The sequence below is a fragment of the Zootoca vivipara genome, chromosome Z1 (genome assembly GCF_965207765.1).
Source record: "Zootoca vivipara chromosome Z1, rZooViv2.hap1.1, whole genome shotgun sequence".
NCBI lineage: Eukaryota > Metazoa > Chordata > Lepidosauria > Squamata > Lacertidae > Zootoca > Zootoca vivipara.
This window is the reverse complement of record NC_142583.1, coordinates 60,416,071-60,432,199: the sequence shown is the minus strand read 5'-3', so window position 1 is coordinate 60,432,199 and position 16,129 is coordinate 60,416,071. Positions and strand designations below refer to the sequence as shown.

At 42.5% G+C, this 16,129-nt stretch overlaps 1 protein-coding gene across 3 annotated transcripts in view; it reads right to left on the bottom strand.

The window, feature by feature from the left end:
• LOC132592676 (uncharacterized) overlaps nucleotides 1–16,129 on the bottom strand; it is a 28,293-nt gene that overhangs the window by 4,979 nt on the left and 7,185 nt on the right. Inside the window, exons 1-6 of one of the 3 annotated variants that reach the window (XM_088660564.1) lie at nucleotides 6,230–6,333; nucleotides 6,002–6,075; nucleotides 4,908–4,937; nucleotides 3,682–3,834; nucleotides 1,798–1,833; nucleotides 402–437 (exon numbers count right to left, since the gene is read on the bottom strand). In XM_088660564.1, the coding sequence (XP_088516690.1) occupies nucleotides 402–437; nucleotides 1,798–1,833; nucleotides 3,682–3,834; nucleotides 4,908–4,937; nucleotides 6,002–6,075; nucleotides 6,230–6,287 (387 nt within the window). In that variant the 5' untranslated portion in view covers nucleotides 6,288–6,333. Of the gene's footprint in view, nucleotides 1–401; nucleotides 438–1,797; nucleotides 1,834–3,681; nucleotides 3,835–4,907; nucleotides 4,938–6,001; nucleotides 6,076–6,229; nucleotides 6,334–16,129 lie in introns of those variants that run through there. The other 2 variants (XM_088660563.1, XM_088660565.1) reach the window with 2 other exon arrangements.

Below are 16,129 nucleotides of genomic sequence, written 5' to 3'. Positions count from 1 at the left end.
TTAAGCCAGAATTGGCACTGTATATTTTTCAGTTCATTTGATCAAATGCGCACGAGTTTTTCTATGGAAGTGCATAAACTGACACCTTCTAAAGGTTCTGGACTAAAACTTCCATCAGCCCCAGTCAGGAGAGTCATGCAAGTTGGTTCTGATAGAAAGAAAGCAGGTTGGCCATGTCAGCATAGACATTCAAAAATGTGAACTTTTTTAATATTAAAAAATTGGACTGATGAAACCATTGGACAGATGGTAGGAGATAACCAAGGAAGGAACTACCCTATGGATGATATTTCACTCGTGAACTCTCATTTCTTATTCAATCTAGGCGTTAACCACGGCTGCTGCTTATGAAAGTCTGAAATCAGTGGTGGTATAGAAAGCAAGCAGAATTTTGAACTTACCACGCCTGGCAGATTGGTGAGAATAGAGGGCAAACCCTAAGGGAAAAGAAGAAAACAATGGAGATTCAATATTAATATTTAAATTTATTAGTCACTTTTTAAAAAACACACACAAAAGTAACTCAAAGTGACTCACAACAGTAAATAACTCACACATTAAAACCAGCATTAAACAAAACTGAGTAAAATCTGATGGGTTAGAATCATAGAGTTGGAAGAGACCACAAGGGCCATCCAGTCCAAACCCCTGCCAAGCAGGAAACACCATCAAAGCATTCTTGACATATGCCTGTCAAGCCTCTGCTTAAAGACCTCCAAAGAAGGAGACTCCACCACACTCCTTGGTAGCAAATTCCACTGCCGAACAGCTCTTACTGTCAGGAAGTTCTTCCTAATGTTTAGGCGGAATCTTCTTTCTTGTAGTTTTAATCCATTGCTCCGTGTCCGCTTCTCTGGAGCAGCAGAAAACAACCTTTCTCCCTCCTCTATATGACATCCTTTTATATATTTGAACATGGCTATCATATCACCCCTTAACCTTCTCTTCTCCAGGCTAAACATACCCAGCTCCCTAAGCCGTTCCTCATAAGGCATTGTTTCCAGGCCTTTGGGTTACACTATCTAGGTTGCCTCCTTGCGGCAAAGCAGGTTAATTACTAACACAGACTGATCAATACACAGAGTATTCCTTCTCCTAGGTGGGCTCCCCAGGTTGACAAGCCCCACCTGCCCCTCACTTCCCACTACAACATGGGCAGAAACCGCCTTCTTGGCCGTTGGACCCACTATTCGTTTCATCTGCTCAGTCCACTGAAGCCTGTCTTTGCATGCAGGGGAAGTCCCTATCTCACCGAGGGTTCAAGACCTGATGGCTGCCTTCACCTGGTTTATCTTCAAGATATACTCATCACAGGTGTTATGTACTGAGCTGAATCTTAGAACAATAGGATCCAGAATGCAGCAGTCTGATTGGTCCGCAAGAGCCACTCAATCCAGCTTCAGGTGGAAGTGAATCAGCAACCTGATTGGCCTGCAGGAGCAGCCAATGAGGCTGCTTGCAGAAGTGAATCCGCAACCTGATTGGCCTGCAGGAGCAGCCAATGAGGCTGCTGGCAGAAGTGAATCCGCAACTTGAATGGCCTACAGGTGCAGCCCTGAAGTAGCCAATCATGCAAGGACCATTGTGTAAATAATGTATATAAGCACACATTTTGGGGAGCCATTCTTCTCTTCTTCTTCTGTTGCTACTACAAGCCGAATAAAGAGCATGAAATTCACTCTCGACTCAGAGTATATTTCAACAGGATTTCCCACCTAGTCCTTATCCCCCCAGTCTGAATCCTTGCTTTCCCCCTCTGTGCTAGAATTCCCCCATGCATGGATATCAAGAAGTTACCTGAGCTGGATCATAGGTCACATAGATTGGGATCATCTGTAAAAGAAACAAGGCTGTGAAACAAATTGTGCTAACATATTCGCCTTTAATTATCTTGTTATTCATATCCCCCTCATGAAATTTCTCTGTCTGGTTGCTAAGGCATCTTCTCAACAAAATGGTCAGCTACATGAAATGTCATTTTTTCCTTGTGTACAATACACACCAGACTTTGGGGAAGAAAACCAAAGTTCTTATTGAGAACTACAGTTGTTTGAAACAATGGTGCCATCTGGTGGTATAGCAATTCTATAAGGGTTTTAGGAAGTGTTCAGCCATCCAGGAATCAGAGGAAGGAAGGGCTAGTAATGTGGGCTCTACGCATAACAGAACAGCATCAAACCAACTTCATACTAGAAATATGCATGTCAGTTCTTGGATGTTACAGCAGCATATTTTATTGCATTTTGTTGTATACTGTATAACCTTGATGCTATTTTTAATTGAAGGTACTTAAAAAGCAGAGACATCACCTTGCCGACAAAGGTCCGTATAGTTAAAGCTATGGTTTTCCCAGTAGTGATGTATGGAAGTGAGAGCTGGACCATAAAGAAGGCTGATCACCGAAGAATTGATGCTTTTAAATTATGGTGCTGGAGGAGACTCTTGAGAGTCCCATGGACTGCAAGAAGATCAAACCTATCCATTCTGAAGGAAATCAGCCCTGAGTGCTCACTGGAAGGACAGATCCTGAAGCTGAGGCTCCAATACTTTGGCCACCTCATGAGAAGAGAAGACTCCCTGGAAAAGACCCTGATGTTGGGAAAGATGGAGGGCACTAGGAGAAGGGGACGACAGAGGATGAGATGGCTGGACAGTGTTCTCGAAGCTACTAACATAAGTTTGACCAAACTGCAGGAGGCAGAGGAAGACAGGAGTGCCTGGCATGCTCTGGTCCATGGGGTCATGAAGAGTCGGACATGACTAAATGACTAAACAACAACAACAACAACTATGCAAATGTGCTCAGTATATAAATGAGTTGAATACAATGCCTAGGAAAACACAGAGTTACTAAGATCACCTCCAGACATCCTATTTATCCTGCATTCATAATGACTTACGCTCATGCTACTGGGCTGCTCATATGAGATCTTGCTCTCAATTCTGTTTGCGCCCGCAAAACGTTCCAGGGCAGTCACACTGCTCCAGGACCATTTCCGATCAGTACATATCCTGCAACAGCCTGCTGAGATTCTGCAACTTTTACAGCACAAATGCTCTGGTTTATTTTTGTTTTTCTTTTGTTGTGCTATAACTCTTCACTCCACCCCACCCCACCAGCCCCGACAGCAATAACGCAGTAGTATAATTGAAGAACAAAGTAAAGCAGAATAAATGCAGCATCAATGCACTGCAAAATACACCCACAATTAGGGGCGCCAACCTGCCCCCCACATTGAGGTGGCCCAGCATCATGTGAAGTCATACACACGACCTCAGTATTGGGAGGGGGGGGGACTGAGCTCCCTGCCCACAAATATTGAGGGGGCTGAATCCCCTTCCAACCCCCATAGCTGGCCCTGCTGCCCACGACAAAGCAGCAGTCAGGAGCAGCCCTGATTGAGGTGGGACTTGCACACCATCTCTTGTTGCTCCCAGGTCATCTCCAAATCCAGCCTGACAATATGGCACCCTTTAAAATGGCCTCTAGATGACGATGCAGGTCGCCCTCTTGCAACTTGTTATCAGTGGGCTCTTCCTGTTTGGGGAGCGAGGCATCCAGGAATGCAAAATCACAGCTCTACATTTTGGTAAATGGGGTGTGTGCCATTGAAGGAATGAACTTGGTACTTGCCACAAGCATAGGCATGCACCCTTCTCTTAATGCCATGCTGGTTTTACCTGTGCTGGGTATGGCTGTGCTGGAATCTGAGGTGGGTATGGCTGTGCTGGAAATTGAGGTGGTAATGGTTGTCCTGGAAGTGGAGGAAGAAACCGAGGAAGCATCTGAGGAGGAACCTGAGGAGGCACTTGGGGAACCATGATGGGAATGCGCTATGGAAAGAGCAAAACCAGAGAAACAGAAGGTGGAGACAGACAACTAACACCGCAAGTGTGGCAGAAGTGGTTTGAACACACTCTGCTGACACCCACACTTCATAGCTGCCAAGTTTTCCCTTTTCTCGCGAGGAAGCCTATTCAGCATAAGGGAAAATCCCTTAAAAAAAGGGATAACTTGGCAGCTATGCCACACTTTCTTCCTGTAATGCTCTCTCTGCAGGGCTACCTTTAAGAATGCAGCTGTCACAATGCTTATGGCATCATGTGACACCCATTCTGTTCCAATTTAATTGGTTGTGTGTGTGTTTCGAGGCTCGATGTATTTTGGTCTTCTTCAACCTGTTGCTCTCCAGGTGTTGCAGAGCCCTATCAGTCTCAGCATGGCTATATTAAAGAGCTGGTTTTGATATTTTAAGCCGTTGACAGTTAAGGACCTGGTTATTTGAAAGGCTACCTGCATTTTGGTGAACCCAAGATCAGTCATCATCAGAAGCCTATCAAAAGCAAGCGGATTTTGAAAACTTATTTGCTCTGGTTGGAATTTGATTGATGGCTTTATGCTTACACACACATCTCATACTGTTTGATATATGAAGTTTAGTAAATTTGGGGAGTGGCCTTGTGAAGAGCCTGCCCTAAAAATACTAGAGTCAACATTAAGGTAACAAACAAGCAATCATATTCATGCTGCTCTTAAAATATCTCCCAGAAATCAAAAGCATCTTGCAGAAGTTGTGCTTTTAATATTGTTTCTATGGCACTAAGGCTCTTGGACACAGGAAATTATTGATATAATTAATTTTTTTATTATATATATGTGTGTGTGTGTTTAGGGAAGCTTTTAATACTGGATGAATCATTGTATTTTAATATTCTGCTGAAAGCCACCCAGAGAGGCTGGAGAAACCCAGCCAGATGGGCGGGGTATAAATAATAATAATAATAATAATAATAATAATAATTCCACTTATATATCAGAATGGCTTCTAAGTAGCATACAACATTAAATATACAGTAAAACAAATATAACAATTAAGACAGTTAAAAAAATATAAAAGATGGTTTACCTCATTGCTGGCACTGCCACTTGCTGACCGCTGTCAAAACATGAAATAAAAACAGGGTTAGATTTCATGTTTTTTGTGGGTTAGATTTCATGCTTTATCCTCACAGGATGACATTGGGAGGCTTTGTAAAGTATCCCTCTAGAACCCAAGCAAAGGTTCCACCTATCCTAAATTCCCCATTTCCTCAGGTTCCTATCACCTCCCATGAGAATTCTTCTCACTTCCCTCATCTCACAATGCTGTTGGAGGCACAACTTGTCCTTGTCCATGGATTGGTCAATGAGAGTTTGCTGGGACAAGGCAAGAGTCCCTAGCATGGTGCTTCCAGACACCCCTCTTGCAGCCCATGGAGGCTTCTGCTTCTTCAAACAGTTCTTTTTCATTTGTTTTCTTTTCATTTGGGCAACGCTGGCCTAGCTCGAAAATGAATTCCAGGTCTAGACCCCCCCAGCCTTCCCTAACATATCTCTGAGCCCAGAGACATTTCCCTGAGCAAGGGAGGAGAAGGGCAGCTGGTGTAAGGAAAGGAAGAAGAAGAAGATTTAGAAGCTAGAGGCTGATGCCTGGCTTTCCAGCTGCCTGGCGTAACATGAAGGAAGGAAGGAAAGTAGGAAGGAGATGCTGCTTGGTAAGCCCAGGGGTGCTCCCAGCCCTTCCATTAGGCAGATTGAAGCAGCCACTTTATATGGGCCAGGACTTGTTTATATATACAGAGTTGGTTATCCCATGAATGCCAGTTTGGGGCATTCACATCTCTGAAATGGTGAACTCAAGTGTGATGAATTGCTGTTTGTATAACATACACAAGATGGAAAGAGCCTGAGAAACAGGGTTTCCCATTATATGCGCACTGGGCAAAATGCACATGCGGTGGCACGCTTGCAACTTTCTATGCAGAACTGGTACCCAGAGTAGGAAATATGCCATGTTCTTAGCAGCCCAAATGGCTCTGCTTATCTCTTGGACATCTACCCCCTTTACTTATTTTTATCTCATTTTCATGTTGTTACAGTGCGCAACAACTGTATTACGAAGAGATTCTAGCTGTGGTCGGCCTGACAGTTTTCCCCATCCACAGGTTCAGTGCTACTTACACGGACTGGGACAGCAGCTGCTATGCTCAGAATGCAGGAAAGACAAACCAGCAGTTTCATTGTGGCAGAGGAACCTGAAACAACACAGGCAAGAAACAATGGATGCAGGTTTTTGCCTGCCCCCCCCCCCCAGCTTGCTAAAGATTGGGTAGTTGGCAGAACTCTTCTTTTTACAAAAATTATCCAGAAGTTATCCAAGACTGCGCGGAGAGAGGGGAGGAGACCCACACATGCTGCTGCCACCCCAACATCTCATGACCCACTGGCTCCACTCCCAGTCCTTCATGTCTACTGGGTTTGGCAAGAATACAAATAGGTTCCTCCTGAAGGCACATCATTTCCCCTTCAGAACTTCCACCCAATGAATGACAGAGCTGGCAACAACTGTGATATTGTGGGCATGGCCAGTGTGTGACCTCACTTCCCCCCATGTGTTCTTCAAGGACAATTCCCGCACAAAATTTTTCTTGGATGTAAATCCCATTGAAATTAATTACTTATTTCTACTAAAGCAATATATTTTTGTAATTTTAGGAAGCAGCTGTTCAGATTACTTTTTGACCACTAGATATACATTTTGGCTCATAGCTGGGGTCCAATCTGGATGCCAGCCCTGATAAGATGTAATGAATATATGTCATTTTACCTGTAGAGTACATTTATAACACAACCAAGTAGTTTAGCCTCTCTAAATTGCAGCAAAAGCCTTGGGTTCATCCAGATGGGTGATTATTGTGGGATCGATGCTCCCAATGCATGAAATTTTTTTTTGGGGGGGGGCAGCAAGCACACAGTGTTGTTGTCATCAAAATGCTACCCTATATCCCACACCCTTCAGATTTTCAGTTTTCAAGGAAAATCCATTAAGTTGAAAACAAATAAACACATGTTGTTAACAAGCCATATTTGACAACTCAGGAACCTTTTTTGCAATTTGAAGCCCCCAAATGGAAGCACCCCAAGCCTTACCTTTGCTTTGCTTTGCTTCAAGGTTGTCTGAAGAAAAATCTAGAAGTCAACTTGATCTCACAACTCTATGTAAGCAGCTGGTATTTATATTATAGTCATGTCCCAATGACATGGCTTTAACCATTGAAGAAAAAAAACACTGGTCTTCATGCGTCATAATTTGTTAATACCCAATAAGATTAGGAGTTTGGGTTTTGTGTCTGTGGTTTACCTGCAGAAATCCCTGGGCCATCTTTTTATTGTGATAAGAAGCGATTGTCAGAGGAACTGCCCCTAACTGAAGTATGCAGCAGTCTTGCTGAAACTAAGGTCACTACCTCAATATTATCTGGGAAATAATATCTCCACTGCATTGAGTACCACAATGGAAAAAATGCCATCTGCTCTGGACAACCTGTACGGTGGCAACCCGGTTCAAAGAGTACCACTACAGTGGGAAGGTAAATGACATTTCCGTGTGCTGCTCTGGTTCACCAGAAGTGGCTTTGTCATGCTGGCCACATGTCCTGGAAGCTGTACGCCGGCTCCCTCGGCCAATAACGCGAGATGAGCGCCGCAACCCCAGAGTTGGTCACAACTGGGCCTAATGGTCAGGGGTCCCTTACCTTTAACCTCTGAGACAAAGTGTGACAAAAGGACAAAAGGACCTTTAAGAAGGAAAAATGGAGGCTCTCTTTTTCATTTAATTACTTGTTTGTAAAAAATAAATAAATAGGTTTTTTTTGGGAGGCAGAGAAAGTTCAGTGGGGCAGACCCCCATCTCCCATTGGCCAGGGGCCTGCTACCCTTTTCTGAAGTTTTTCCAGTTCTACAATGCCCTTTTTTAAAGGTGCAGCTACCACACAGTACTCCTTGCGCAGTCACAGCTTAGCTACCAGGCTACGCTCAGTGGTACCAGGATATCTGAAAGGTCACCTCCCCTTATGAACCCAATTGATTCCTATGCTCTGCATAGCTCCATTCTCCTCAATGTAGCAACTGGGCTTTAAATGTTGTGGCTCCCACCCTTTGGAATTCCCTCCCCTTATATATGATACAGGTGCCATCCTCTCCGTTTTCTTTTCAGCACCCGCTAAAGACCTTCCTCTTAAACACGGCTCCAGCCTGAGATCTTCAGGAATTTTCACAAAGATGTCTTTATTGTTTTATCATTAGTTCTGTGCCACCCTAGGCTTCTTTGGCAGGAGGGGAGGGATATAAAATAGATTTGTATAATGGCATTATGAATTATGTGCTTTGTACACAATACTGCCCTTTGTGTGTTCTGAGTCTCCAACCATTTGCCATCACTAGGTTCTGGAATTAGGAGCTAGGGAGGTGCTTTCTCTTTCTGTATTGCACATAATTTCATACACATCTTTCCATTCCCTCCACACTCACCTCTCCCCTCTAAACTAAAAGGACCTAAACATCGCATTATTTCCTCATAGGGAAATTTCCCCAGCTCCTTTATCATCCTGCTTCCCATTTTCTATCCCTTGTTTGAGTCTCATCCCAAGGATTTGCGCCCAACATTTTCCCACTAGAAGGAGGATGGTGGAGAGAAGAAGGTGACATGCTGGAGGTAGTGGGAACTTAGCAAAATGCACCCCCCCCCCAGCCTACTCTTTCTGTCCTACATGAGTTTCCATCCTGTGTAAAAAACCAAACACCTTAACAGGGTTAAGGAGCTGGCATGATGTTTCTTCAAGGCTTTTGTGAAAAACACTGCCTGCTAATCCCAACCATTGGCTTCTAACTCCAGTTTTACTTTGTTGTGTCTAATACTCACATGGGATTTGTTTTATTTTTGCAGGATTAAGAAGACCTTTCCAGTATGGAACTTCATCATACTTTGCCTCAGTTCGGAGAGTGCCAAACCCTCTCACTGTGGTGAATCTCCTAAGACCTAGAAAGTAACCCGCAGAGTTTACTCACCAGCCAGGGTGGGTGAATGTGTGGGTTTTGGTTTCTCTTGGTTTCTTATTTTTCTAATCTAAGTCCATTCTCCACATTTTCCCATCAGCTTGCCATGTGTTTTTTTTAAAAAGTCTCAGTGAAAATGTGTGTGGGCGCCCCGCGGCATGCCCATGCGGCTGCTGCAGAAGTTTTTTTTGTGTGTATGGGGGCTTGGCCCCCACAGCTCCCCCATACTTGGAGCCTGTGATTCCAAGTCCTCTCCAACCCCCCTCCCTTCTGATCACTAACCTCAAACATGGTTCACTGGGGCCCTACCTGAGCCACAAGGGTTACGCAACTCCACCCTGAGCACTCCCAATGGCCCAGTCTCACGACAGCAGCCTAAAGAAGGAGGGAGCTTAAGCTGTACCCACTTAAACGCCTTCCCATGGAAACCCCATGGAAACCACTGGGAGTGTTTTCATTGACATCACCATCCTCGGGATTAGACAGTAATGTTCAGACTCAACAAAAGCATTTAAGAACTTGTCCCATCAGCAGCAGTATGACACCTGCAGTTGTCTCAGTGGTTTTCTCAAAAAAGAAAGAAAGAAAGAAAGAAAGAAAGGGAAGAGGGAAAAACAAAAGTGTAGCTTTTTTGTGTGAGGGGGACAAAATAGCTCCTGGAAAACCCCATAGCACAAGTGCCAGTGGCCTGAGACACACTTCCCCACTGCTACTCTCTGGCAGGAAAGAAACCGTTGTAATTCAGTGCCTTTGATACCCATCCTGGTCCAGAAGGATGTCACGGTCAAAGGCAGGGGTCAGCAAACTTTTTCAGCAGAAGGCCGGTCCATTGTCCCTCAGACCTTGTGGGGGGCCGGACTATATTTTGGAAAAAAAAATGTACAAATTCCTATGCCCCACAAATAACCCAGAGATGCATTTAAAATAAAAGCACACATTCTACTCATGTAAAAAACACGCTGATTCCTGGACCGTCCGCGGGTCGGATGTAAAATTGAAATAGAAATAGAAATTGAAATACTTTATTGTCACTTGTACAACTTATATACAGTGAGATTACACAAGCACCCCCACTTAGCTATTGGTCTTAATTCCCCTCATTTACTGACGCGCACCCACCAAACCCAAAAGTCAGTTGCCCTGTTGTTATGTTTTCATTCAGCAGCCTAACAACCCACGGATAGAAGCTGTTCTTTACCCTGTTGGTGCGACTAATCAGAAAGTGCCGGACAGAGTGTGAATCATCCCTAAGAATTTTCCTCACTCTCCCGAGACAGCGGTCTTCCGCAATGTCATCCAGCGGATTCACAGACAGCCCATAATATCTTGTGCTGTATTCACCACCCTCTGTAGGCACTTCCTATCCGTTGATGTCTAGCCAGCGTACCACACCGTGATGCAGTATGAAAGGACACTTTCTATTGTGGACCGGTCAGCTTGCGATTTCTATACAATCTGAACATACAAATACTGCATTTTTTCCTGCCAACCCCAATTCCATTCCAGACTTAACTGGAGTGAAATGACACCCCAAACTCAAAAGGGAAGCCAACTGACTTAAATCAACTGCTTCAACTTGTATCTGTATGCCCTGTTTCTGTATGTTCATCGCAATAAATTGCGTACCATCTTAATAAAGATGCATTTCTTCCTTGTATGTGTTTGTGTGTGTGTGCGCTCTCTCTCTCTCTCTCTCTCTCTCTCTGTGTGTGTGTGTGTGTGTATGCCTTAAATTATCCTTTATTTTTCTTCAAAAATTGCCTGAAAAATATTTTAACCATAGAATGTACTTGCAGGTTATAATTTGGAAAATTATATTATCTCATACTTGGGAACATCCAAAATTAACAAGGACAGGCAACAAAGATAGAAGTTTCCACCAATTCGGAAATGGGGTGGGAACACAAAAGCCCTGGATCAGCCAGCATCCTCTCCCAGGCCTCAGAAAGTGGATGTTTTTGGAAGAACTGTGATCGGAGAGGGAGCTGCTTCCCCCCACAAGAGCCTTTTAAAAACGTGGGAAGGGCAAAAAGGAGATTTCTATTCTATACATTCCAACTATTCCGACCAATTTAAGAGGGAGAGTATCTACTAGTCTAGCTCCATCTGGCCTCCTCTCCCTCAGCTCTCAATTGGGAGCAAGCTTTCCTTTTTTGTGTAAGTAATTTTTATTTGATTTTACAAGTGTGAAATTATAACAATATCAAATGCATACTCAGGTTTAGAGATTCTTCTGAATTTCAAGACCTCCCTACATCCCTTCCATGGGTCCTATTGCCATTTTTTCAAACAGCATATTATTTCATTATCCATATTTTAAATCTCTCCATATTATCCAACGTATTTGTTACCTTACAAGTGTTGTTAAAATCCTGCTAATGTTTTCATTTGCTTATAGTGGTCTCTTAAATACAGTAAATTATAAATCTTTCCCATTCTTTCTTAAAACTTTTGTCTTCTTGCTTCCTGAGCCTTCCGGTCAGTTTTGCCATTTTGGAGTAGTCCAACAGCTTAGTTTGCCATTCTTCTCTTGTAGGAACTTTATCTTATTTCCATCTCTGGGCTAGTAGCATCCGTGCGGCCGTCATTGCATACATAAAAAGTCTTTTCTGTTCCTTTGGAATCTCGGTACCTACAATTCCTAATAAAAATGCTTCTGGTTTCTTTATAAAGGTTATTTTAAATATTTTTTTCATTTCATGATATATCATTTCCTAGAATGCATTTGTTACACATCCACCACATATGATAAAAGGTACCTTCTTGTTCTTTACATTTACAACAAATATTTGTACTTGTCTTATACATTTTTGCTGATTTAGTAGGAGTCAGATACCACCTATACATCATTTTCATATAATTCACTTTCAACGTACAACATGCCAAAAATTATTTATTTTTAAATATATTTTATTAACTTTTATTATAACAAGCATCTTATAACAATAAACATTAAGAATTTTTTTAAAAAAATAAAATTCATATATCATTTTACATACTGTTTATGCAAAATGTGGGATTTCTACAATCCCTTGACTTCCCTCTACCTTCTCTGTGGTTCCATTATTTCCTTGTTAAATCATGCATGTCCAAGTTATGTTTCCATCCATTCGTATCTGATTTTATCTATTATTCTAACATTGCAAATGTTTTTTTTTTAGAATCCTGCTGATGTATCAGCTTGTGTACAATGCTTTGACATGTATGCAATAAAAGTTCCCATTCATTTTAAAATTTGTTATTGTCCTGATTTCTGAGTCTGCCTGTTAATATGGCCAAATTAACATGCCAAAATTTTTAAATCCGTTTTCCGTAACCTTTCCCAATCAGAAAGTTGATCATGCCCCAAATCCCTCGCCCAGTGTATTATTACCAATTTAACCTGCTCATCCTTTGTGTGCCATTCTAAAAGTAATTGATACATTTCCCAGTAATTTTACATTATTTTCTAACTGGGAGCAGCCTTTCCATTAGACTGCCTCAGTGGGAGAGCTACTGGTAGGAAGCAGGACTCATTCCGTCAGCTTTGCTGAAAGCCCATCTCCTGAACTATGGAAATGTGGAGAATTGGACTTAAGATTGGGAAAAAATGAGAAATGGAGGCAAATTCAAATGGACAGATTTGCCCACCCCATTTCTCCCCCTGCTACCACATTCAAAGCCGAAATGTCTGCTTTGGGAACAAACGCCTCAGCATGAGACAACTGTACGATGCAGAAGCAAAAAAAACTAATATTATTCTAGGCTGCACCAACAGAAGTCTAGTGTCCAGGTCAAGGGAGGTAATCAGGACAAAAGGGAGAAACATGCTAAGAGGAAGGCACATTTGGCAAACCCTCACCTTGATCAACTCCTGCCTGGAAATATATGTCCCCACTGTGGAAGGGTGTGTGGATCCAGAATTGGCCCCTACAGTCACTTATGGACTCACTGTTAAGACTGTGCTCATGGAAGACAATCTTACTCCGCTATGAGTGATAGAAGAAGAGGAGGAGGAGGAGGAGAAGGAGGAGGAGTCCCACTCCTGTCTGACATCAGACCACACCTGGAATACTCTGTCCAGTTCTGGGCGCCACAATTTAAGAAGAATATTGACAAGCTGGGATGTGTGCAGAGGAGGGTGACCAAGATGATAAAGGATCTAGAAGCCAAGCCTTATGAAGAACCATTGAGGGAGCTGCAAATGTCTAGCCCGGAAAAGAGGCAACATCTTCAAATATCTAAAGGGCTGTCACACGGAAGATGGAGCAAACTTGATTTCTCCTGGACTGGAGGGTAGGACCTGAACCAATGGATTCAAGTTACAGGAAATGAGATTCCGACTAAACATCAAGAATAACTTTCTGACAGTAAGAGCTGTTCAACAGTGGAACAGACTCCAACAAGAGGTGGCAGACTCTCCTTCATTGGAGACTTTTAAGCAGAGGTTGGATGGCCACCTGTCATGGATGTTTTAGTTGAGATTCCTGCATGACCCTTGGGGGGTCTCTTCCAACTCTACAATTCTATGATTAATATGAACTGGATGGTGTTAGAAGACATGGGGAGAGCAGGGAGTATTTCACATTTCTATGTAGAGTGAACTACGATCAAGGAAATAATAATTATTATGAATTAGTCAGCCACTATAGAGAGGATATTCTCCTGTAGCTTCAATAAAATAAACCATTGCCTTAAAAAAAAAAACAGGAAACAGAAAAGGTCTTGTGATGAAATTATAGTTTCACTACAGAATGTGGCAGTGGGGGCAGGAACCAGGCAATGGAAACACACACACACACATCTTTTATTTTGTGGGTGGGTAAAGTTTCTCATATCTGTATGTCCTGAAGGAAGGAGAAACCAGAGAGGGAGGGAGAGAGAGAGAGCACATGAAACATAAGCATCTCAGTGGAGAGAACTGGGTGAGCATTATTTTCTTTCCCATAGAAAATTAGATGTTTGGGGTCTACTGGCTGAAAATCCCAACCTATTATAAATACCATGTGATTCAAGGGAGGCTCCCTCTGTTGTGTCAACAGGATGTCTGTGCAGAATGTTCATGGCCCAGTCTGAAGCCACACCAAAACCCACCCACCCACCCACCTGTTAAGTAGGCTTCACTAAGTCAACTCTATATTTAGGTAGATTTCCCCTCCAAGCACATTCTATAACTAGAATCAAAATAATGCAGAACACAAAAGGCCATTCTATACAGTCTGAGATTGGTGTGAATACATGTGTGGATTTGTATCTCTCCCCCCCCTCCAATTCTCTGAGCGGTGTGGGGTCTCTGTTTCTTCTTCTTCTTCTTCTTCTTCTTCTTCTTCTTCTTCTTCTTCTTCTTCTTCTTCTTCTTCTTTTAAATAAATCTTTATTTATTAAATAATAACTCACAAGAATTACAGGGAAAAATGCATTAAGATTTAAAAAAGCAAAAACACCACATCTTGCATTTCATTATTCGTTACAGATACATCAATTCTAGTCCAAATGCACATAAATAAATTAGATTTTTTAAGTTAGACTTTTTGGAAGATAGTATAAAAGGAAAAGGAAAGGAAAAGGAAGAGAAATAAAATAAAATAAGAAAAAGAAAGAACACAGAAATACAAATAAGAAAGAGAAAAAATATCAGCGAACCAATCCTAAGAGAAAAATAAGAAAGAGAAAGAGAAAAGTAATAAAGAAAATTTCATCAACAACTTTTGACACTTAATTATATTAATTCCTAGAGCACTTCCACCGCCTTCCGCACAGCAATTATACATTTTAATTCTTTATTCTGTCTCAAGAAGACATCAAGAAGAACTTTGAGACCGTGAGCTGTTTGCCAGTGGAACAGTCTCCCTCAGGAGGTTGTGGACTCTCCTTCTTTGGAGGTTTTTAAGCAGAGGTTGGGTGGCCATCTGTCATGTATGATCTGGCTGAGATTCCTGCATTGCAGGGGGTTGGACTCGATGACCCTCAGGGTCCCTTCCAATTCTACAATTCTGTGACTCTATTATTCAACTTTGCATCTCCTGAAGCAATACAATTCAAACCGAAACACAACTATCCTTAAAACTCCTCACTTCTCCAGACTTTAATGATGCAGATAAAAAAAAGTCCACAGGACACAAGAAAATGTCCATAAAATGGGTCAAAATTGCAAGGCAAAATTCAGCATATATTACCCTGAAATGTTGAGGACATTTAAAATAAAATAAAAAAAAGCTGTAGGCTGATGTGGGAAAGTGAAGAACCTGAACTTAATGAGAAACTGGGGAAACCAAAATTGACAGGTGAGCCCATCCCTAGTTGTCCAGAGGGATGTACAGTACATTGATTCCTTCATGGAAGCTCTCAGTTAATGCTGGCTTTCAATCTGTGGGAAGGGCACTGGGCACCCAGAGGAAGTCCATATATGGTGCTGCCTTCCCTGTTGCTGTTGTTGCCTTAAGGGATGCTTCTCCAAAGAACGTGGCAGTTACTCCATTTCCTTGAAGACGACCACAAGCAGTAGTGTGTAATTACTTCCAAGCTCAGCACAAGCAGCCCCCAGTCAAAGGTGGTATGGAAGCTTGCAAGGACGGTCAACAGTGTGTGGCATTTTATTTCCCTATAGGAGATGAACAAAGTTTGCTTCTAAAGGGACTTTAGAAGCCACTGTAAAGCTCAGACGATGGACATCGAAACCATTTTACTTGTGTTCCTGAGCAATAGTGATAAATCACTGCCACCATCAGCATAGAGCACTGTAGTGAGTTCAAAAAACTTCACATATGTACATACCCAGTGCCAACTTTTGAAAAGAAAAATTCTGGTAGCTGGGAGAGGCCTGGAAGAATCTGCCTTCTGGGTTGAGGCGAAGCCTAGAGCAAGTTCAGGGGTGTTGCCAGTGGGTGGAGAGGTTCGGAGTAGGTTCATCAGTGGGTCTGGGGTTGTAGCCCAATGCAGCGGAAAAATCTGTCTATTTGCCTACATGCATAGTTCAGGGTCAAACTATTCGCTCCATAGGACGCACCTGACCATAACACGCACCTAGTTTTTAGAGGAGGAAAACAAGAATTTTTTTTTTGCTTTCTTGAATTGTCCTAGGCATAGCAGCCAACTCCTAGAGGCCTAGGTGCCTTTACCCCCCATTAAATATTTGAGAAAGCTTCTTCGGCAAAGGGGGAAAGCTCCATTTTTAAAAGGATCAGCTCAAAGTTGTGCAGCTTTTTTTGCAAATGGAAAAGCCCCGTTTTATTTGGGGGTGGAGGGTCAGCTCAGAGTTGTCCATCTTTTTGCAAA